Raw genomic sequence first — 24,763 nt, 5'->3', positions numbered from 1 at the left:
TGCTGCCGCTGGATCTAATACCCTGCAACACAAGGACGAGGTGTTAGGAGAAGGATAATTGGATTGCTGTTGCTTAATGAACTAGCTCTGTCAAAGGCCAAATTGTCGTGGGATATTATTGGACTAGAAGAAATACAGGAGACGGGCCCCTTATGCTAAAGTGAAGCTGTCAGGTGATGCAAACTATAAGATCAAATCAGGCTAAAACTGTTAGGACCTGCACCACAAACCCTGTCTTTAATTCATTTCATGTAATGAAAAGATGCCCTTATGAAGGAATGTGTTGGGGTGACGAGCTGAAATTGAACTGCGGCATTATGTCCCAACAGACGAGGAGAGGAAAACCTTGAATACTGCACTATGCTATACCTGCTTCACTGATTAGTCCTGGTCACACACACACACACACACACACACCCACACACAGTGGATACATAACACCTCTGATAGTGTCTACTGACTGACAACTTAATGGCTTTCATGCATAAAGCATGATCAGCATCACTTGATCCCCCTCAACCCCAAACACGTTAACTACCTCCACAAATTTAATTACACATTGGTCATTGAGCATTTCTCTGCGTTTGTGCATGTGTGTGTGTAATGTTTTGATGTGGATTCTGCATGACAGAAAAACTGAGGGTTTCTTTAGGGTTCGAGAAACTTTTCCTACTTTTCAAACTACAGAACATAAACTGTTTGAAGCCCCAGTGGATTAGCTAAAATGCATTGTCACAAAGCTCAAAACAGGTGTGTTTTCTCAGCTCGTGCAGCGTTAATGCTTTGGAGATACAAGGTTTTTACAGTGACATTTTGCCCCAGCAGAGTTTCAGCAAAGTACTGTAAAAGTACGCCTTTGTCACTGAACTTTTCTCATTACTACATTATGTCAGTCACTTTCCCTTCTTGAGAACACAACTTGTAGATGTCTTAAAGTACTCCGTAGTTAGCGCTTAGCATTTCGTGCTGTAGCAGCATTAGTGTAGTTTCCCTCCCATATGGATTCAGCCCGAGGCACCATCTGCCCGTTATTATTTGCCTCAATGGGCCGAAACGGCAGCATAATCTTTTTAACAGATTACCTCCTTGTTATAGAGAGGCTATAACAGAAGAGAAATGCTAACAGGATCACAGATGAAATCAACTTTTCATGAAAGGTGTGGTTTTTCCAGACAACCTGTTGAATGTTCTGGTGCAACCACAAGAAAAGTGATGATTGCTGTGACTGGCCCACAGCGCGGGGGGGGGTCACACCAGATCTAAGGCTCGGTGTGCTTCTTTCTCCCTGTTATTTTGAATAATGTGAGTGACACTAGTTGGCACGCAACACAAGGAAGCTGCTTTTTGCTAAAGGGGAGGTGCATGTGGCAGACTGTAACCTCCGCTCTTTCTTTCTCAGGAATGCAGCGAGACTTACTAATAAAAATACCCTGAGCTGTTGTTAAGAATTTCTTTGTTAGTATGAATAAGCAGGAGACTGGTGCATTTTGTAATTAAATCCTAAACTGTGCGGCGCTACTGTACGGTTGTTTGTCTTGTGTTTTCTTTGAGTCTATATTTTAATGAAATGAATGTACTTCAGACTCTTTGGACCCGGGCCTGGACCTTACTAACTCAACTTATGAGGAACCAAAAACTAATGTAGGCCAACACTCCTCTTCCTTCTTCTTTTCCCTCTGCAATTCCAAGCATATTTAACTGATTTAACACGTCTAATTCACCTCCCTTGACACATCTGTTTCCAAGCATCTTGTGTGTTTATAGAGCACGAGAGGTTTTCATTTCAAATCCATCTCTAATTAAACTGAGAATCAGCGAGATGGGTTATATGGCAAACGTGCACATAAACGTTACAGTTTGAGAAGACGCCTTGTACGTTCATTTTGAGCTCTCAAAAATCTCAGACTGCTCGTGAAAATGGAGATTTTGAGAGTACAGAAATAGAAAGTCTTGTGCTTTATTGTGGCCAGGTGGGGTTCTTGAATGCAACTTGTATTCCCCACCAGCTCCTTGAGAGAGCAACAAGCCACAGCCATCCTCATCAAAGCAGGAATCCAAGGTCCAAGCTATTTATAGATGAACCACGCAAACCCTATATGCACGCAGGAGCATGTCTCTGGATCTCACATGTGCACACATGGCACAGAGATTATTAGAAATGGATCAGTTAATAGTTTTCCAGTTGGCCAACCAGGAAACAAAACACTTACTATACATGAGCAATCTAAAAGGAAACTTGTTTTACTTTTTGTGCTTCAGCTGGGAAGAAAATGTACCCTCTGCATAGGGCTGGGCAATATATCAATGTTGATATGAGACTAGATAGCATCTTAGATTTTGGATATACTGTATCTTTATATTCTAATATGGTAAGTGTCTTAACTTGGTTTTAGAGGCTGCATTACAGTACAGTAATGTCATTTTCTGAACTTACCAGACTAATCATTTCTTGAGAATATTTATTAAAAATCTCATTATGTAAATAACATTTTGTTATTACATAGTTGACTATTACCAATAGTCAACTATGTAATATTGTCACATTGGTGACATCGAGGTATTTGGACAAGAATTTTGTTATATTTCAATTCAATTAGATTTTATTTCAATTGAATTGAAAATATTAGATTTTCTCTATATTGCCCAGCCCTCCCTCTGCATCTGTAGTTTTCCTCAAATGTCAGAATATGTATGGACCCCCAAAAGGAAATGAAAAATGTCTCTATTTGAATGAGCCTGTCAGAGGAAGACGACAAAGAAGAGAGGGAATAATCGGCCCAACAATGGACTTTTCCCCTTGATAAATGGTGTAATAAACCCTCACTATGTGTGTTTGTTTCTGTGAACTGTACATGCAAGCATCAGCGGATGTACACGTGTGTTGTAATTCCAGCTCCAGGCAGGGTTATTACTGGGATGTATGTGACCCATGAGGGAGTTTGTATCCTGGGTTCACCCCCGCTGAGCAGTCTGAAGGCCAGGGTTGATGTTTGGCTAGTGGAACACGTCAGATCCCTGGCAACGACAGGAAAACTGAAGCGTCTTGTTGTCTTCAATTAGAAAATACACTGTTGCAGTCATTTGGGTAACGTCAAATTATAAGCTTTGCATAACTGGCTCATCTCACGCAACACATGCTCGAATGCAGCTTGTGTGTATGTGTGTGTGTGTATGTTTGTGTGTTCGTGTAAGCGGAAAGCACATCATTTCTCTCTGAAGCACATTCTCCTTGGGCCTCCAACCATTTGCATTCTGTTAGTTATTCTAATTGTCTGTATAAATATTGCACCACGCTGGCCCTATGTTGTGGTTTATTTTCCAAATGCTTGACAAGGCAGATTTAGTGTAGTTTAGACAGCCTTTTAGCTGGCATCACATGTGCGTCGCTCTTTCAACGAGTTCATCAGAAAAACAAATTTCTCAGCCGACAAACATCATGCTCACATAAAACGTGCACCAAACAATCAGTCATGTTCTCTATTCATAGTATTCATAGAAGCAATTAGATGGCTTTCACACTATGATATGTGTGTGTGTGTGTGTGTGTGTGTGTGCGTGTGTGCGTGCATGCGTGCCTGTGTGTGTGTGTGTGTGTGTGTGAAAGGAGAGTGTGCAGGGCGCCAGTTTTATGATGCAAGCCACTTACAGTAGCAGTACACACTGTAGAACAGTTGCCATACAGTACAAGTGTATTTTGCCCAAGGGCCCATGTGGGAGGGGGGGGGGGCATATCCCTCATGTACAACATGGTGACTAGCATGTCTCCTTGCCAACCAAAACAGAGAATTGGAAACAATTGAGTTTACATCCCCACCTGGCAACCTGTGTGACCATAGTGCTGTGTCATAATACCACTTCCCCTTCACGTCAGTATCTGGGTGCACAACCACGGCTTTTTTCTATATTCATTTTATTTTTCCTTTTTCAGAGATAGAACTCCCCTAGCAGCTTGACATGCACACTCCACTCAAACATCAATCACTCTGTTATAATCTCCTCTCAAGAAAATTATATTTGCAATTCCTGCCCTGCCTCTAAGAGGAGTACTTTTTGTAGATGTTGTTTTGTCAACAGACAAAAGGAAAAGCTCTAAATCCTGGCAATCTGTCCCTTCAGATTCTCACAGTGAACAATATTGTCATTCAAAAAAGATTATAGACCTCAATCCAATGTTAATATTGGTATCAAAAGTGACTGGCGATGGAGTCAGTGTAGTTAAATTGCTATTGTGTACATCAATCAACTGGAACAGTATTACATAAACAAGTGGAAAAACTCCTGTTTATCCTCAGAAAATATGAAATGCCATACACTCTTTTTTCTCTTTGCCACATTGCAAAAACAACCAAAAAGTTGCAATGGTAAGGGCAGGGTTTGGAAAGGCAGGGATCCGGACATTTGATCTGTGTCATAATGAAGTATTAGCTTCCATTACAGTGCAGGCTTAACCTTTTTGCGGAGCACCATTGAGCTCTTGCCAGCAGTCATCAATATTTAACAGCTGTTGCTATTATGAAATTCTTTATGGGCTAATGTGGCTCACCGGCTTGCACGCAAGGCCTTGGCGGGCTGCCAGCACCCTGTCAAAAGGAAGGGGGGGGGGAGATTGACAGACGGCCTGCTCGCGTGACAACCAGCCCTTGATCAGCCAGCCCCTCTCCCTCTCTCTCTCTCTCTCTCTCTCTCTCTCTCTCGCTCTCTCTCTCTCTCTCTCTCTATATATATATATATATACATCTCTCTCTCTCCCTCCATTTCTGTGTTGCTTTCTCTGCTGTGGATTTCCTGTGCCTGTGGAGAGAGAGAGAGAGACGGAGATAGAGAGAGAGAGAGAGAGAGAGAGAGAGAGAGAGAGAGAGACGGAGAAAAAGATCGCTGAGGGAAGGGGGCGGGAATGAGCAGAGGAAGTGGCTGCAAGCCAACCCAACTTCAACACACCACACACACACACACACACACACACACACACACACAGAGTTTTCTCTACTCACGCAACCCTTGTGGGGGGGAGGGACTGCTGTGCTGTACAGCGTTGGCATGTTCTAGGTCCGCAGCTCTTCTTTACAAGTCAAACACACAGCAGAGGACCAGCTGCCAAAAGATAGCACCCACGCTGCTGAAATCAGGGAGACAGGGAGACGGGAGAATGACAGACAGACAGACTGACAGACAGACTGACAGACAGACAGAGAGACAGACAGACAGACAGAGAGAGAGAGACAGATAGTTGTGTTCGGGTGTCACCCAGATATTTGGACAAAATTACTTTTTACTTCTTCTAGAAGCAATATTACAATGTGAAAGATACTCCGTTATTAGATAGATAGATAGATAGATAGATAGATATAGATAGATAGATAGATAGATAGATATAGATAGATAGATAGATAGATAGATATAGATAGATAGATAGATAGATAGATATAGATCGATAGATAGATAGATGATAGATAGATGATAGATAGATAGATAGATAGATAGATAGATAGATAGATATAGATAGATAGATAGATAGATAAATAGATAGATGATAGATAGATGATAGATAGATAGATAGATAGATAGATAGATAGATAAATAGATAGATGATAGATAGATGATAGATAGATAGATAGATAGATAGATAGATAGATAGATAGTTGTATTTGAGTGTCACTCAAATATTTGCCAATATTACAATGTAAAAGATACTCCATTAGTCAGAAGTCCTGTATCACTGTAAAACGGTCACCAGATTACTAGTAAAATGTATTAAAAAAAAGTTTAAAAAAAAAAAAGTTTAAAAAAAATGTTTATGTAACTATTACTTATTTTGGTATTGCATTATTATTACTAATACATTTACATAGCATTGGTGAAGTGCATCAGGGTTTGTAAGCAAAATGAATCTGTAAAATCACTAGTAACTATAGCTGTCCAATAAATACTGCTTATTACTTATTAATTAAACTGGCAGAGTTTAAAGTAATGCAAGCAGGCAGCAGTAAGCACCTGTTGGACTCCGTGTGGAGTAGCATGCATGCAGGCCAGTGCTGTGTGGGTACCAGGTTCAAACCGTGCAGCAGCTGATCTGTGTCAATGAGCAGCTGTGCATGAACTCTTAGGAGCAGGAGCTAGGGAATGGACCTGGTGTATTTCCTACTATTCAGTTGAAAATACATGCTACTCCTGTACCAGTCATGCAACACTCATCAACATAATGTCATGCCATGCTGTCGTTGAATCTAATGCTCTAATGTACACGACCGGATTGCAATATTCATTTGTGCAGTTCTCATGATTTTGTGAGACAGTTCTTTGTGTTTTACCTCCATTATCCCCAGAATAAGAAGATGTCAGTGACACTATGGGTCCACAGAGACATCTCCTCCCCTGTCTTCCGCTGTCTCTCCTTATGGCGGTTTCTTCTTTCTCTTCTCTGTTTTTCTCTTCATATTTCTCTTTTTTATCTAGGACTGTGCTGTACAAATCCTTGTCATGCTGCATGGCCAAACTCACCCCCTAGAGGTTTCAGAAATAAATACCTGATTGTTGTGGACTGTGTCCTAAACTCACACATACATACACTCACAGACTCCTTTTTTGTTATTCCTAGTCTCTGACGACAGCAGCAGTGAAGGATTTGTGGAAGAGGGACACATGTTGCTGCCTTTCCAGTAGAAGTTATTCTTTTGGCACGCAGCAATATTCACCACAAGTACACAGATCATTTCTCACTTCTTGTATCTCTTTCCCCCACAGTCCCTTCTGCAATAGCAGATTAGTTTTTCATTTCAAAAAATCAAACTCATCTGATGTCATTATATGCTCCATAGTCACTCATCTGAGGTGTTATCTGAGACAATTAAAGTGCCCATATTATGAAATAAATTGGGGTGTTATTTTGTGTCTCTGGTCCTTTTACAAGCTGAAAGACTTTGAAAAAAACTCTCCATCTTGTTTTGAGTGAGATCCGGTTTCTGAATGTCCTCTGTCTTCAGTCTCAAGGTGAGCTGTCCAACATCTGCACGGCTTTCTACGTCACTAGAGACGAGGTGGCTAACCATAGCATGTTAGCTCGTTCTCAATGGCAAAACACTGCTCCAACAGCCACTAGTTTACCATAATCTCCAAAAGAACTACTTCCTGTCTCTGTTCTACTTCAGAGTATTCCACACGTGGCCCTGGTCTAGAAGAAGTCTCCCAGCTGATCCTGCCTTGGACTGACCAAAGCTGGAGAAAGAGTTATCTAGCTGATGGGATCTTGCTAAGCTACTGAGCATGTGAAGCTCCCAACAGAGATAGGATAGAAGGGTGATGTCTCACTCTGGAGCTAAAACGGAGACCTCAACACACAGGGTGAAAACAGGATCTGTAAACCTGTTCTCGTACAAGCACAAAATACAATTATGAACCTGAAAATGAGCAGAATGTGGCCGCTTTAAAGTCCTGGGACATTTGTGAGGTAAATTGAATGATATGTGGCGGGTGGTCCTAACATTTTGTTTACTCAGTGGAAGTGGAAAGACAGACCTGGCCAACTAAAGGAGCTAGACACTTTCAGCCTCACCCTTGGCAGCATGTACATCCCGCTACTTGTCACTTTTTAACACCCTGTCTTCAAACAGAGCACATAAACGCCTCACCATTACCTACTCTGTTTTTCTTTATAGACCAGAGAAGGAGAAAATAGAGGCAAAGAAAAGCAAACCTGAAGACACGAGCTGCGACGAATAAAGCCTGTATTGTTGGCAGAGGAAGTGCTTGTGCCGATAATTAATCATCCCGTGTGTTTGTCTTTCCTGACGCTGCATCCTCTCCAAAAGCTGCCGTAAGAGAGAAAACAAAAATACATGAGGCGTTGAAGGAAGAAAATAAAGAGGCTTATTAGATTAATTTCCCTCTGCACTACTTTCCACTGGTTGGATGATATTGCTGTGATTGAAGAAAATGGTTTTGTGTGTGTGTGTGTTTGTGTGTGTCTGTCAGAGTCTCGTTTGTTTGTATGTGTTTGCACCTAGCGGAGGTGATGACAAAATAATTACCATTATTTCTGGCATTTATGAGTTTACTAAGCTGCCTGTCAATGCAGTGGTGAAGGCACACATCGCGGCCAGTTTTTCTCGTTTGCTAAAACACATTTCTTGAAACCCTCAACCATTTTCTCAAAACTGTAAACACCAACCCAAATTCTCAAATTATATTCACAAAAACACCTGTTCACAAACGCCTGTATATTAGGCACTTGTAGAACAATGCAGTAGTCCAACTGCAAAAGGCCAATGAAAACGAAATGAAAAGCTCATGAGAGTACATTATAAAATATTGTTAACCCTTGTATGGTATTTGGGTCAAATTGACCCATTTCAAATTTTTACAAGAAGAAAAATGGAACAAGTTAAATTTTTTCTACCTGAAAATCAATGTCCATACCTTATTTTCTGTGATAAACATGTATTCCTGACTCAATTCAGAAAATCATTCTGGATATGACCGTAACAATGATCATATAGTGGGTTTTTAACCTGAATTATAACCTGATGACAAAAAATGAACCCCAATTCCCTTTTTATTTGGTTCTAGTAGAGACTGATTGCATTCACTAAACATATATTTTATCTCAATTGTTTGAAATTAAGATAAAGACAATATTAGTTTAAAGATTATGAAGTAAAATTTTAGTTCACCCGAAATAAGTCACGGGTCAATTTGACCCGAGGGATACAAGAGGGTCCCGAAAGTGAAGACACTACAAGGGTTAATCCACATAATCAAACAGTCTTCACTGCTCCTGTGCACTCTGAACTGGCTTATAGTCTCTACTCACTATTCATTCATTATAAATGAACTATGAACTATGAATTCCCTCTTGGTTTGATCGTTGTGTGTACGGTGCAGTTGTGTTTAACTTTTGCTTCCCGCTCCATTTTGCAACACAAGTGCATCACAGTATCAAATGTGTTTTAGCGAGTGAGAATGTGTTCCGTGTTTTGCAAGAAAAGGGACTCATTCAACAAATGGTGTTTAGCATACTGATCTTTTGGTTCAGAGAATGGAGTTTATTGTTTTAGCTATTCAGGAAAAAAACTGTATTTTCACTCATAGCCTGAATAAAACCTGATGTTGCAACTGGGGGAATGAATGAATAAATGTGAAAAAAGTTAATCCAGACAAATGTATGGATAGAGGGAGAAAAACAGGCGCATTAGCTTTGCATTCTTGAGGGTGGAATTAAGAGAAGGGGAACGCTTCACATCACGAAATCGGTTGCCGATCGCCTGCGATGCCGAGTTGAGCAAAGAAAGGGTGAAGAGAGGAGGAGGAGGAGGAGGAGGGTAGAAGATGAGTTGATGGGGGGAGGGATAGACAGAGGACGAGATGGTAGAAGGTTAAAGGGGGAGACATGGAAGAAGAAATAATGGGGTTAGATGGTGGGGGTGGGGACTATACAAAGCATTATAAGATACTGTACATACATTCATACTTAGATCATTTTTTGTATTTAGTCTATGGTGTGTGTGTGTGTGTGTGTGTGTGTGTGTGACCAATCTGTGCCTGCTACAATGAGTGATGGAGCGAAGAGCTGATCTCTTTTAGTGAGCCACATGCCCTCTGACAGAACACGCAAACATGTCTCCAACACACACGTCACCAGTGCACATGTGACAGTTCTGCACTCCACGGCCGTGTAGGCTAATTGCATGTGTACACACTCTGGCAGGGTAGTAGGTAAGCCTCACTCTGAAGCGGCAGAAAGAACATTCCATATGTGTAGTAGTTGATGGAGCATGGCTTGCTTGTGATATTTTTACAGTAAAAACAAAGATTAGAATCCTTTTTTGTTGGGTTGAAATGTAGAAATGAGATGGCCCCTAAGCACTCGCTACTTTGAGATCAAAAGAAGAAATCTTCTCTGACAAAGAGGTCAGAGGTCAGGCTCAGCTAGAGACCAGCAGCATATATTTATAAGGGCACTTCAGTAAGGATGAAGCTTGTCTTAACAGAAATGATGAAGAAAATGGCAGACCAAATAATTCCATTTTAACAATGATATCGATAATCAACCACATGTCCCTAACCCACTAAATGTGCGTTCTACTTCACTCTGTGTATCAGTCAGCTTTGCATGTGTGTGTGGCTATATCGTGTGAGAAGAATCCTGTAAAGTCATAAAATCTTCCTCTGTTTTGCTTTGTTCCCCAGCCCCACCACACAGGCTAATACCTGGTGTTAGTGCAGTGCAAAAGGAGACTGAAACAGTTAATGTGCCGGCCACATGTCTGAGTGTCGGTCCAACTCTCTCACTGCCATAGCACAGAGGTTGTGGGAGAATTGGAAAGCATACTTTAAATGTAATCATTGTTATCATCCTCAATTTTTTCCTGTGTTGACAGGGCTCTACAAACACACTCTATATTCTGAGTACAAAATAATATCTTTGCGACCTATATGAGGTGTGCTTGATTTTACTTTCCTGACTTTGAACGCAGCATAAATGAGCACATATCCCTGTCTGTGCAGATAAGACTACACACGATTTTCTTCTTTTATTTACCGCTGCTCTTTTAATTTCCACCTGCACTTGCAACCCCAGACTGAACAACCTTTTTAATTTTACATCCTTAAACCAACGGGTTGATATTAGGTTATTCTTTTAACATACATAAGTCCCTTATTCCAGCCAATTTACCCTTTTCTTTTCTTTTTTGTAGTGAACAATGAGAAGCCCCCCAGGCTCAGCACAGCATCCTCTAACCCTGAACCCCGGAAAGAGAGCGTTCCCCTGGCTACCACGGTCAATGAAAGCAGCCTCCTCCTGGAAGTAAGAAACCACATGGCTGTTTCTGTATGTCTTTAATAATTCTGTCAACAGTCTGTATGCAAATACTGGTTTTTACTATGCTACTGTCATACCATTGCCTTTTGGGTTGTACCGTTGATGAAAGAGGGCTTTGTGTGTGTGTGTGTGTGTGTGTGTGTGTCTGCCCTTTGTCCTTTGCTCGGGCCTCCTTTGCAGAGCTTTGGTGTTGCGTGACATAAGGGTAAGACGGGAGTGTCAGAGTGGATGGAGGAGGTGGGAACTCACCAATGCTGGCGGCTTGAACAGCAAGTCAAGTGTGTGTGTGTGTGTGTTTTGTGCAGTCGTGTGAAAGTGAGCAGAAGAGAGTGAGAAGAACCCACCAAGCCAACAGTAAGGGGGAAATAGGAGAAGAGTTTTTTGTCAGTTGAGTTTTTTGTCAGTTTTGTCAGTTTTTTGTCAGTTTTTTGTCAGTTTTTCTCAGACCTTTACTCAGATTTAAACACAGATTATTATATGACATGATATTTTTTACATGATATCAAGACACCCAGGAGTACTCAGCTATGACCAATGTTGAATATATTTTAGATGAAACTTGTTAAGATGTGTTTACTATAATTCCTAGAACAGGAAGTGTTTCTGTTGAAGGCATCAGAGCGGACAGGATGTCATAATCCGACACACACAGCAGCACGCTACATGGGGACTGCTTTAGCATCAGATCATTGCTACACTCTATAACTGCCGAACAACATATGACACTGATCATCTGACAGCCAAACGGTGTGGCGCAGACACAGAGCCGAGCCGACCCACTGATGCTTCTCTTAACGTGTTAGGTCATCTCCATGGGGCGCCAAACAAAAGGCTAGATCGACCGTGGTGACGTGCTGCCTACTGTTGCGTGACTTAACCTGCACCAGGGCCTCACAGCAAACTGGGTATTTGTTGTTATGGCGATGGGATCCCAAGAGAGGAAGAGACGGATATGTTTGTGTGTGTTTGATAGGGATGACTTAGTATGTGTGAGATATGGTATGATTGTTTTGGTTTTATTATCTGCTTGGTGAAGTGTTGACCAATAGGGATTTTTGAACATTTGTTGTATATTTTATTGTATATATTGCATTTATAATGTTAAATTTTTTTATATAGAAACATGTTCTATAAAATATGAAACATCTAAATAAGAAGCGTAACAAAGTCTGGAGTAATGCTAGTGACTAACATTCTACACGCTTACAATGACCATAATAATAATAATAATGTATACTTTTTTAATCCGGGGAAATTACAGTCTACACTCTGTTGTTATTACACACACATGCTCAGTACCTGTACGTGCACTAAATGGAGAGATGACAGTGTGTGTGTGTGTGTGGGGGGGGGGGGGCTGCCCATGGAAAGGCACCTTGAGCAGTTGGGGGTTCAGGTCCTTGTTCAAGACCACCTTGGCAGTGCCTAGGAGGTGAACTGGAACCTCTCCAGGTACCAGTCCACCACCCTACCTTGGCCCGTATGGGGACTCGAACCAGCAACCCTCCGGTTCCCAACCCAATGAGTGTGTTTCCAGAGTGTGTTTCCAGCCACTTGATTGAAATTTTTGCATAAAAGCCTAAGTAGAATTAGAATTTGAAACATTGCAAAATGTTTTTTTATGGTTTGCTTAGGTGGAACAGTTGGTGTAATGAGAAAAAGATGACTGAAATAATGATTTAAACCAATATAAATGCCATATTGTAATGAAACACTCCGGTCACGGTTGTTTTGTGGTGCCAAGCCTACCATGTAGTGGCTTGATCTCTGCGAGTTGATTCTAACAGCGCTAGGAGAGGGTGGATTTTTCCTCATTTTTTAATTAAGACAATAAGATTAATTTCCAAAAGATGATTTTATTTCTCTTTTTAGTTAACTTAAGCATGGGTTCCTATTACATGAGCAGCTCTGTATGTAACCAACCACCAAGGCAAATTCCTTGTAAGTACTAACTTGGCAATAACCCAGATTTTTTTTATTATATCTGATATACAGCACACACAAAAACTCCTCCATTCATTTTGATGACGTGAGAGTAGAAAGGAAAGGGAGGATTGATTCAAGGTGGCGTCACACTGATAAATCTTCAGGAAGGAAAACAGTGTAAGATTTTATGATACAAAATTATGATACCAACAAAAAAAACAGATGAGGGAGGCTTCGTTCAGAGTTTTCACAGAACAGAATGCAACAGATCATTTCAACATTGGTTTCATTCATTTATGGTTAAACTTGCACTCTTTCTGATCATCAACACCATCTTTTTCTCCAATAGTTGGAGAATTGGCTCTACACACAGGGTTTATCTTGATGAAATAATATTTGAATATTTAATAAAATGGTGGGTTAATAGAATAGAATAGAAAGCCTTTCTTGTCATTATACACAAGGGCAGTACCTGTGCAATGAGATTGAAGCAAAACCTTACAGTATCGACAGAAATATAAAAAATAAAGATAAAAAGAATATAAAATAACAATATAAAGTATAAATAGTGCAGAGAAAAAAAGAGAAAAAAAAGAGGGGGGGGGGCTGGTACACAGTCTGAGTTGTGAGAGCACCTATGAACAGAAATCGGCTGATAATGATAATAATATGAATATGTTCCGTTTAGCATGTTAACATTTGCTTATCAGTACTGTACTTCACACAAAGTACAGCAAGCATTTGATGTAGTTGTTGAGATATTCCTGGGCCAAAGTGGTGGACCCACTAACTGAAAGACGGTGTTAGCACGCTTTCTGGGAATGGGAGGAGCTTTGTAAGGGTTAGAGATGCCACAATGGATGACACTTATAAAATCAAAATGGAATTCACAGTCTTGAGCAGTATCTTCCAAAATACAGACAACTAAAATACCCCATGGGATGGATGTCCTTTTCTCCTTTTTGGTATATAAAAAAGGATTTTAAAGTATTGGACAGAGGCCCCATCGCTACAGCAATGGAATTGAAATATTATTTAAGTATAGAAAATCAATGTTTTAAGACCAGAACAAAAGGTAACAATTCAACAAGGTGGCAGAACATATATGAAGCCTTGTGAAGTTATGTAATGCCTGAGAAATAGGAACTAGGTATGGTGACTGCGAGCTGGAAACCAAGTGTGTGTGCGTGTGTACATGCATGCATTTGTGCGTGTGTGTGAGTGTGCGTGTGTGTGGGTGGTTGGGTTTGTGTGTCAAGTTGTATGGGGAGGTGTATATGTTAAAGTATGAGCATGCATGAATGTGGTTTAAGATCCTGTGGAGTATAGAGGAATACTGTTACTAGTAGGAGTTGTACTTTGATTGGAGTATGAAATTACACCATATGCTTGGATATACATTACTTCTTGAAGGAATTAATTGGAATAAAATAATTTCCCTTACTAGAGCCAGAATGTGTTTCCTATGTGTCACTACATGTGATTTCACTCATAATAATATTGTTATATCCCAAAAAAAAATCAATTATAATTCACTATATCAGAGTCCCACATTATTCTGTACTTAGACCTTACACCTCTTCCCCTACTACTCTCCCTTCCTTCAAATTCCAGTGAACCAATATTTTATTTTGGGCTCTGCGTGCAAAGCGCCTCTTAAGAATTTGTAAGTGAAAGCTTTTAGTTTCCCAGGGGCAGTTATGGGAGCCGGGGGTGTTGTATTTGCAGATATGTGGCGGAGCGGGCCAGCAGCAGGTGCCTGTTTCCATTACCTAAAGGCTTCAGTATGCAAGGAAGAGAGGGAATGGGAATTGACAAAAAACAGAAAAAGCATCCATCATAATGCAGCCAATATAATCTATTGTTTCTTTCTTTCTATTTCTATTTTCCTACTTTTTTATAGAGATCTAAATGTCTCTCTCTGGGTATTTACATAGATAGATAGATAGATAGATAGATGGATATAGATAGATTGATTGATAGAAAGATAGATAGATAGAGATAGATAGATAGATAGATAGATAGATAGATAGATAGATAGATAGATAGATAGATAGATAGATAGAAATAGATAGATTGATTGATTGATAGATAGATAGATAGATAGATAGATAGATAGATAGATAGATAGATATAGATAGATAGATAGATAGATAGATAGATAGATAGATAGATATAGATAGATTGATAGATAGATAGATAGATAGATATATATAGATAGATAGATAGATAGATATAGATAGATAGATAGATAGATATAGATAGATAGATATAGATAGATAGATAGATAGATATAGATAGATAGATTGATTGATAGATAGATAGATAGATAGATAGATAGATAGATAGATAGATAGATAGATAGATAGATAGAGATAGATAGATAGATAGATAGATAGATAGATAGATAGATAGATAGAGATAGATAGATAGATAGAGATAGATAGATAGATAGATACATAGATAGATAGATATAGATAGATAGATAGATAGATATAGATTGATAGATAGATAGATATAGATAGATAGATAGATATAGATTGATAGATAGATAGATAGATAGATAGATAGATAGATATAGATAGATATAGATAGATAGATAGATAGATAGATAGATAGATAGATATAGATAGATAGATAGATCCTTTATTCATCCCAAGGGAAATTTAACTATAGCTTGGATGTTGTTGTTTTTTATAAAGAAAAGAATAATTGCTTTTAAGGTTGTTGAGGCTGTTGGCTAGTTCTTTCTCTGTGACTGACAGTGGAAATGGCCTGTCCTATTCCAACCTAAATGGATGGGTGTTCCCATGATAGTTTTGGACATGTGAAAATTAAAATGCGGTGCATTCATCTATACTATATTTGCCAAGAATTCCACTTTGAAAAGCCAATTACAGTAATAAACAAAATAGAGTGCTTTGCCTGAACACTCTTTCAGGTCTCATGTCCAAGGCCTATTTGTTCCAGAAGAATAAAAATGTCAAAGTCCTTAAAAAAGAAAATGGGTCGCAGAAATTTACCGTGGCATTTCAATGACTTGAAAGAGGAATGGAGAAGAAAGGTGAACTGGCAAAAAAAACAACACTAAATGAACCCAAAATGTAAATGTTGGCCTTTTTATGCCTTGTTGAACCTCCTAAAGGCGACATTGCATACAAGAAGATTCAGGTTGTTTTAACGTCGAATGTTTGAAGTTCTCAAATCCCAGATCACTGAGTCATGTACTACAGTTTTCAGCTGCTTGTTGAAGAAGAACTATGTAACTGGACATATTTATAGGGGTTGAACATCAAAGCTGCATTGACCCTTTTGTTTTTTCCAGTATTATATAGTCCTGTTCTTCATCTTCCTAAGAAATCCATGTTTCCATGTGTAAAAAAAATCACCAAACTTTGCACCAAAGCCCAGTCCCGTGCCAAACTTATCAGTGTGATATGTGTGCTAATAGTCCTGAAGGTGGCGCTACAGCAGCCATTTTAAAATTCTTGGGGAACTTCATATCCAGACTGTACTCCACATAAGTCAGATTTTTGATTTATCCAAAATCTGAGCCCACAGTGCATTAAAAACATTTTACTGCATACAGTAGTGTAAAAAAAATGCAGCAATTTCTTCCAAACTAAATTTTTTAAAAAGATATTCACAACATTCCAAGATCACTTTTGCACTAAACGTGTGAAAAATTTCAGAATTGTATCTCAAAAAGTGAATTTAAAAAATGTTTTGAATTGTGTCCTCATCGATGCCACCGCAGTCAATTCAAAATAAAGCATTTTAAACATCAGTTTGTCATTTATTGATATTTGGGAGAATGTATTACAGGCATCTCTATTTTGTCTTAAACAAGTACACAAATTCTCAAAATTGTTTAGTGAGAAATGATTTTTATTTTTTAATTCTGCATTTTCATGCAATCCTGCCCATAATATGTCTACTAGTCATTGTGAGGCTGTTACCCAGGTAACAGCTCCCTGTGATCGGCACCCGCCTACAACGGCAAAAGTTCTGGGTTCATGACCCCTGTTGTCACAAGAAGACCATAACTATATTTATCTAATCAAGCGTTGTGCTGTGGACAACTGCCTTGCATAACTTTACACAGCCATGCTAAAATTGACTAAAAAGTGGAATAAAAAATTCCCATTGAGGCAGGCACATTTTTATATTTTCTGCTTTCCTATGTGTGAATTTAACATAGGGCTTGTATACTTTGCACTTTTTTAAAATTAAGGCATTAAGCTCAATTTCCAAAAGATGTTCCAACCTTTTAAGATGCATAGTATCCTGATCCATGAAATAACAGGCCTTTAAAAATAAAAATGTGCCCGCCTCAATGGGAATTTAACATGGGGGGTGAATACTTATGTCCCTTGTATTTTAAGGAAGAACATTTATATATTTACAATACATTATTCATTCACAGGAAGAACTGGTGGGCTTAAAAGGTTGGATTTTCTTAATTTTTTTAAATTAAGGCATTAAGATCAATTTCCAAAAGATGTTTTTCTATTTTATTTTATTATTCGGTGTGTAAACGTGTGCAAGCCACTGTATCTGTCTGCATTCACACACTTGATTCAAGCAATCAGTCCAGTTCCGCTTTAGGAAAGTCATGTTATTGAGTCAACCTGGACAAGAAAGACCTGTAGCTCAACAAAAGAAGTTGGGTTTTCAGAGCGAGAGGCTGTGTTTCGATCCCCCACACACCACTCATCAACCCTCATTAAACAGTAGGCCTGTTCCTTGGGCGTAATCAACGGGATGAGCATGATAGTTCTGACACTTCTTCTGACAGAGCGCTCATTCATCAAATATTTCTCTCCTCTCCTTCTTCTCCTTTCACAGCCTTTTCGCAGCTATAATTGTTGCTGCATTGTACATGAAAGAAAAATTATACATTTTCTTTCCTTAGACACAAGGGTTACATACAGCAAACATCCCACAAAGTCAAATTCTTGGTCTAAAAAACATGTTCATATATCTAATGTTGACATTTGGGATTTAGACTCAAAGCTCTTTTTTTAAGAAGTATATTGGATTTTGCAACCTTTCTAATCTATGTTGCTCCCACATTTCAAAAGCTTCAGAGCAGTCCAAAAGTTTTTTTTTGGCACACAGAAATCTTTGATGTCCAAATCTTGTTTGGTAAGCGCTGAGTCAGGTTCATAATCAGGAAAAGTGCAAATCAGATATTTTTGTGCATCATTTATTTTTGAGTGCTTGCTGCAGAAAGCCCTGTGTCTGTGTGTGTGTGTGTGTGTGTGTGTGTGAGTCTGCAGGCGGTCACCCTCCCCGCTGGATGTTATGAACATGTGCCAGTTGAACTTGTCAAACAACATCTGCATCTACATCGCTAAGAACCGGAGTCATCTTCCCAGCTCTTGACTGTTTCCCTCTCCATCCTATCATCTTTTCCACATATTGTCATATATCACAGTACAGATATTTGTCTGTCACAGGTTTCAGAGTCTATATTGTGGTTAGGATGGAGCATGTGCAGTGAGCAGAGCATTGCACTGCTCGCTAAGGCTATCAGATCAATGTTAGGAGAAAGTGAGGGAGTGAGTGTGAATTTAGATATAATACACACTGTACACACAATGGAAGACCTGCATAGTCTCGCAGTAAAATAGACATGACAGACTCTGGCAGCAGCAGTCAAGCAGGTCAAGTAGCGTTGCAGTTGTCACGCTATGTCACACACACACACACACACACACGCACACACACACACACACACACACACTGGAAGTCTCTCTCCTTTTTCTCTCACACTCTTGCTTCCAACTCCATCTGTCCATCCCTCCTTATTTGACTGAAGTCAGTTATGTATTTATTAAAATGTTCTTTTTAATCAAGTCTCTGTAAGCCCATTATTCCCCCATGTGTGCACAGCACGGGTATGTGGAAAGAGGGAACGAGAGAGTGTTTGGGAAGTTTCTCTGCTTTTAATCGTGTTTGGGATCACAAATCAAAGCATGTTACCAGTCAAACAGACTAAATTAGCAAAGTTATGATGTACATACATTTAAAAAGGAGGAAATTGGAGTGTAGATCTTCAAGTAAAATGCTTTCAAAGTACCTTGAATTTAAATAACACCAGAAAATGTTCAAAAAGGTCTTTCAAAAGCAATATTTTACATTACAAATCAGCCAGTTTTGTATGGCCCACCTAGTTCCATAACCATCTGTCTTTCATTCTTGCTTCAGTGTCCAGTCTTATTCAATCTTTTCTTCCATTTTTACTGTAATTTGCTGTTCTGAGAATTATGGAAAGAGTGATACAAATTAAACATTGTGCTATAAAAAAGTCTGGCTAGAGACAAATTCTGGCTGCTTTGCTTTTAAGAAATTGTACAGTAATGACTATAACCACTGTTGGGTCATAAATAATAACCGTTCTGTTGTGTTTCTGCTGGGAACCATCATGCAATAAAGTCAGCTTTCAGAGCGAGTAAATACTGTTGTTTGTGTTTGTCTATAATGTAGTTTTTTTACACTTTTTTTAAATGTTCTGCCTGAGGGGCCCTGAGTCTCTGCTGATTCCGGTCTGTCTCTGTGTAGTCTCTTACAGGCTTCGCCTTGGTGGTGAGCAGTGATGGCATGGTTTTTTATGCCTCTTCAACCATTGTGGACTATCTTGGATTTCATCAGGTGAGTCTCAAACATATCTCATTTAAATACTGTAACATGCTGTATAATTGTGGGTGGCAGTAGCTGGTCACTGGTTCAAGTCCCCGTATGGACCAAAAAGTAGGGAGTGTGGATTGGTGGCTGGAGAGATGCCACTTCACCTCCTGGGCACTGCCAGGTGCTCTTGAGCAAGGCACCGTACCCCCCCAACCGCTCAGGGCGCTGGTTCAGCTGGCAGCCCACTCACTCTGACATCTCTCCATGTATAGTGCATGTATAGGTCCTGAGCATGTGTGTGTATTTCAGGCCTGTGTGTGAGTACTAACAAAAGTGTATACACAGAGTGTAGTGTAGTAATTTCCCCATTGGGGACTAATAAACAAATTAAAATTAAAATTAAAATTAAAATTAAAATTAAAATTAAAATTAAAATTAAAATTAAAATTAAAATTAAAATTAAAATTAAATTAAAATGATGGCACAACGCTGTATGAGGGATATATAAACAGATCAGTAGCCAGTGTCATCCTCCAAGCTGCAATGCTTTCATTTCTGTGAAAAAGGAGTTGTGTTGCTCCCTCTTTACTCAGCACTTCATCTTGTCAACCTTTAACTACTTATCAGGCTCATGTAACATGAATCCATGAAACTATTTCAGGAATTTAGGCTCCTGACAGCAACCACAGCCAATCTGAAAAATGCAAAAACAATGTTAACATTCATCAATTTCTTGTTAGGTCATGTCCCACATTCTAGGTAATATCAATGGATACATCCTACACAATAAGTACATATGATAATCAAATTAATTGTGTTTACAGCACACATTGTTATCCCAAATGAGTTGTCTTTATTAGAAATTTCCACGGAAAGCCGTTGCCTTAAACTTGTGAAGTTTTTACACAAGGGGAAAGTTGAAAGGTCAAGTTGTATCAACACACAACGGTGCGTTGATGCAAAAAACATTAGTTAACATAAGTTACTTTTGTTTTAATATGATAAATATGAAGCATTAAACATACTTATCAAAACTAGAAGTCATTCTTATAAATAATTTTTTTCCTTTATGACAGTATAGTTTTAAGGACAATGTATTCAATACATTAGTTCCATTAAAACAGAATGGATGATTATTCAAAGACTATAATTTCCAGCGCGGCCTGCATGGCTCTGAGTGAACATGGTCCACCTCAGTGCCCAAACCCCATCAGTTAATCTTGATCGCTATAAATGTGCTAGTACTTTCAATTAAAACCCCCCCAACCTGAATCAGTGCAGGCAACACTGACCAGCTGCAGCTACTTTTACGAGCTTCCACCGAGCTAAAACAGCAGTTAATGGGGCAAGTTTTAGAGCCATTGTGCCTCTTAACAGACACACAATCCAATAACTATGTCGGTACAACATCCTTACGTAACATTAAGATTTATTTTCAACATTGTTGAACATTGTTTTAATTCACCTACCCTGTCCCGATCTTGCCGGTAGGAAGCTTGCCCAGTTAGCTGCTAGCTGTTAGCTGCTAGCTGTTAGCTGCTATTGATAGGTGTGTTCAGCCAGGCTTTTGTGAAAATCATAACGCAGCAGTTCCGTGTGTATTTGTAGCTCATCCATTTTGTGTGTTATTGAGGCTTGGCAGCGTCGATCTGTGTGGTAGATCTTTGGCTAAATATTACAAACAGCTAATGTGATTTAGTAATGAATATGTTTTTTTAACAAAATATAGAAGAATAAGTATTAAATACATGAGTACAAAAGTTGAATTACAAATAAATATGGGTTTACAGTGCAGGATTTCTCCCAGTGTGGGATTAATAAAGTCTATCTTCTCTTATCTTATTTTACACTTTTTGTACAGATTAAACATAGTGAGCTTTAGAGATGCAAGATGGATGTTTTTACCTTTGGAGATGTTTCCCATTGTTTTCAGTCTTTATTCTAAGCTAAGCTAACCAGATGCTAGATCCAGCTTAATAATAACAGTACAATGAGTATGCCCCCCTCTATGTTAAATTCCCATAGAGTCATGCGCATTTTTATAGTTTCTGCCTGCTTCTATGGGAATTTAACACAGGGGTGTCTACACATGATCTTCTCATCTAACTCACAAAGTTAGGAAGAGTTAGAAGGCAGGAAAGCAAATAAGCCTATTTACCAAATGTCAAACTATTTATTTTATAGCTTGGAACAATAAACTAAATGTATAGTCATTCATCACATTGGAGGTGTGCGACATCTATTGATATCCCCTTTTCAAAGGTATACTGATAAAGCCCCCTGGGAAGCCTCATATAGCCCGTCTCAAAGTTTTATGCAACAAGTGTCAGAAGTCTCTTCCATTTTTGAGCAAGTTCAACATTCCCATCTTTCACCCTTAGCCTATATGTTCTCTTACATCCATTCCTTTCCACTTCCTCTACTTTTCATCCTACGGCTAATGAGCCTGAGGAAAAGTCTCTCTTTCAGTGTCTCATAACTCTATCTAGAGGAGAAAGTGAACGTACGTGCTAAGAGGCCACAATAAGGTGAAGACCTCCGTTTCACCCTGAGATACATTCTGTGGCTGTCCGTGTGTGTGTGTGTGTGTTTGTGTGTGGGCACTGATAAGTCACCAACAGTTTAGCTTACTTCCTCTCCGACAGCTACACCAAGTCATCAATTATGGATGATTTCATCACGGCAACCTGTCCTGCCATGCTGAAATCATCTCTCTCCTTCAAAACCATGAATAGAGTGCTTTATACTGTTAAAATCCCTTCTTTTTCCCTCATGTCTGCTTACACACACGCACACACACACACACACACACACACACACACACACACAGCACACTGACACTTTGGGGTGAAAATTGAACTGCTAAAGCGCTCACACTGGGCTTACAAGCAGACGGGGGCATCAACCCAGCACCATGAAATCAACAAACAAACCAAAGCGGTCTGAAAGATCCAGCCACGGTGTGTCTGTGTGCATGGTGTGTGTGTGTGTGTGTAAACCGAGAATTAAAACTTTTCATTATGCTTCATATAAACAGGATTAAGAGTCCCAGGCTATGCTAATGGCACTGCGGTGCTAAAATGCTCCTAATTACAATGCTATCATGGTGAAGATGAGCAGGTAGGATGCTTACCGTGATGTTCACCATCGTAGTTTAGAGTGTTAGCATGCTAAAAGTGAGGCTGATTACAATGCCATTTGGTCTGTAAGTATCTCTGCAAGATGTATCCTCGGGGGAGCATGAATGTCTGCACAGCATTTCATAGCAATTCATCCAATACTTGTTATGATATTTTAGTCTGGACCAAATAAACAACCAAATCCACCAACTCATGACAGTAGAACCACAACAGGGCCTACAATGACTGTACTGTATGTAATACCTGTTCTATTAATAACACCATTCATTCCACATCAACATTTTTAATTCGAGAAATGAAAAAATATAACTAACTTGGTCAAGAGTAAGAGCAAGAGCATTCCAGCATACAAAGCAGCCAGAGCATTTTGATACTGTGATATTTGATCACCAGAGACAGAGAATCCATAATCATTCTAATTGAGAAACCTCAGAATGAACGAATGTGTTGTTGACAGTGAAAAGTCTGTCCTTGCGGTACATAAATAAATAAATACTCACAGATCATCATTATATTTCAGAGACGGTCACAAAAACATTCTCTTAGCCTTTCCCACATGTTCAATGCTAGCAAAGGAGCTTTGGGTTGTTTTTTAAGTCACATAGTTTGCCTCTAAGGCCTTGACAACATGTTACATAATTTAGAACCCACAATTATTGTCAGAAGGACACTTATCCCTAATATACCACAGGGGAAAAGAGAACGCTTCACTAAGTAGCACCACAAGAAAGCCCTGGAGAAGAGCAGAAAACCTCCACTGGCCTTTGATCCCATTTTTTTACTGGGGCAGTTAGCCTTTGAAGGTCAGCGAAAATATCACTTATTCTCATTTCTTTCCCCTCTTCTTTTCCTCCTTCTGTTTTTTACAAGAAACATAAACAATAGTCACTCAATCCGTCTGTCTGCCCGACTGCCGGTAGGGAACCCGACCACAGGACGAAGCGCCCGCCGAAGACGGTGGGAACAGATTGTGTTTTCAGAGGCAGGCGATCAAAAACCCTCGCGTGCCACCAGTATGGAAATTATGGAGAGAGTGCAGGGAGAAGGGAGAGAAGGAAGAGGAGAAGGTTGAACATTTTACTGAGGAATCTGTTATGGAATGACAGAAAGCAAAGCTTTCGCTGGAAAAGAGAGAAAGGCATGACGAGAGTGGGCTGGAACCTGACTCACACTCTGTGTGTGTGTGTGTGTGTGTGTGTGTGTGTGTGTGTGTGTGTGTGTGTGTGTGGATGGGGAGCACAAGCTGGGCTGGACTGCCGTTCAGGAGCTGGTGTCACGCGATGTTTGACAAACACAGCTGCCCTCACTGGCCTTACGGCGGCCTTTAGAGGGTTACTGTACTAAGTAAATGCTCCTGTGTGTGTGTGTTTGTGTCTGTCTGCGATTCTATGTGTACAGTATGGACCTTATGTGCGGGCTGGGGAGGTTAGAACGCACCCTGGGTATCCTGAGCCAGACTGAATCAGAGTGTATTAGAGCCATAATAAGAGGAATCCCCCCCCATCCAAACTGCACTGATGGCAGCAGTGATCCAAAGTCAGTCTGAGGACAGTGTTGTAAACCTGCAATCTCTCTGAGAGAGTTTAAAACTACAAATGTGTCTGCCTGACGTGTTATGACTATATATAGTTACAAATGTTCTCCACACTAAAAACATTCTAATTTTTCGCCACAGACTGACGTGATGCACCAGAATGTGTTTGACTACATCCACATAGACGACCGTCAGGAGTTCAGACGGCAGCTCCACTGGGCCATGTGTCCTCCAGAGGGGATGTCACACCAGGACAGCCAGCCAGCTGCAGGGACCGGTGGGTAGCTTCTTGGGAAGGGATGAACCAGTTGCCTTGGTCAAAGTATTTGGTTAAAATGCAGATATTGAATACTTTAGTTGCGTATAAACTTATACTTTGTTTGCACATACAGTACATATATACTTCACTTGCACATATACAGTACATGCATACTTTAGTTGTGCATACATGCAGCGGCTTCTAGTTTACACACCCATGCTAAAGTTGATTAAAAAGAGGAATAAAACAACATCTTTTGGAAATTGATCTTAATGCCTTAATTAAAAAAACTTAGAAAAATCCAACCTTTTGGGATGCTTATTATCCTGGATCCATGAAATAACGGGTCTTGTATAATGTGCCTTACTCTATGGGAATTTAACATAGGGTGGTGTATACTTATGCCCCCTGTATTTTAACATAGGGGGTGTATACTTATGCCCCTGTATTTTAAC

At 39.7% G+C, this 24,763-nt stretch overlaps 1 protein-coding gene across 1 annotated transcript in view; it reads left to right on the top strand.

Moving 5' to 3' along the window:
* LOC117937977 overlaps positions 1-24,763 on the top strand; it is a 76,271-nt gene that overhangs the window by 44,700 nt on the left and 6,808 nt on the right. The window contains exons 4-6 of the mRNA XM_034862283.1: positions 10,692-10,801; positions 19,310-19,399; positions 24,191-24,326. Of these exons, the coding sequence (XP_034718174.1) occupies positions 10,692-10,801; positions 19,310-19,399; positions 24,191-24,326 (336 nt within the window). The remainder of the gene's footprint in view (positions 1-10,691; positions 10,802-19,309; positions 19,400-24,190; positions 24,327-24,763) is intronic.

This window comes from Etheostoma cragini, chromosome 22, assembly GCF_013103735.1.
Source record: "Etheostoma cragini isolate CJK2018 chromosome 22, CSU_Ecrag_1.0, whole genome shotgun sequence".
Taxonomy (NCBI): Eukaryota; Metazoa; Chordata; class Actinopteri; order Perciformes; family Percidae; genus Etheostoma; species Etheostoma cragini.
The sequence above is the reverse complement of the archived record's forward strand: the minus strand, read 5'-3'. Positions and strand labels throughout refer to the sequence as shown.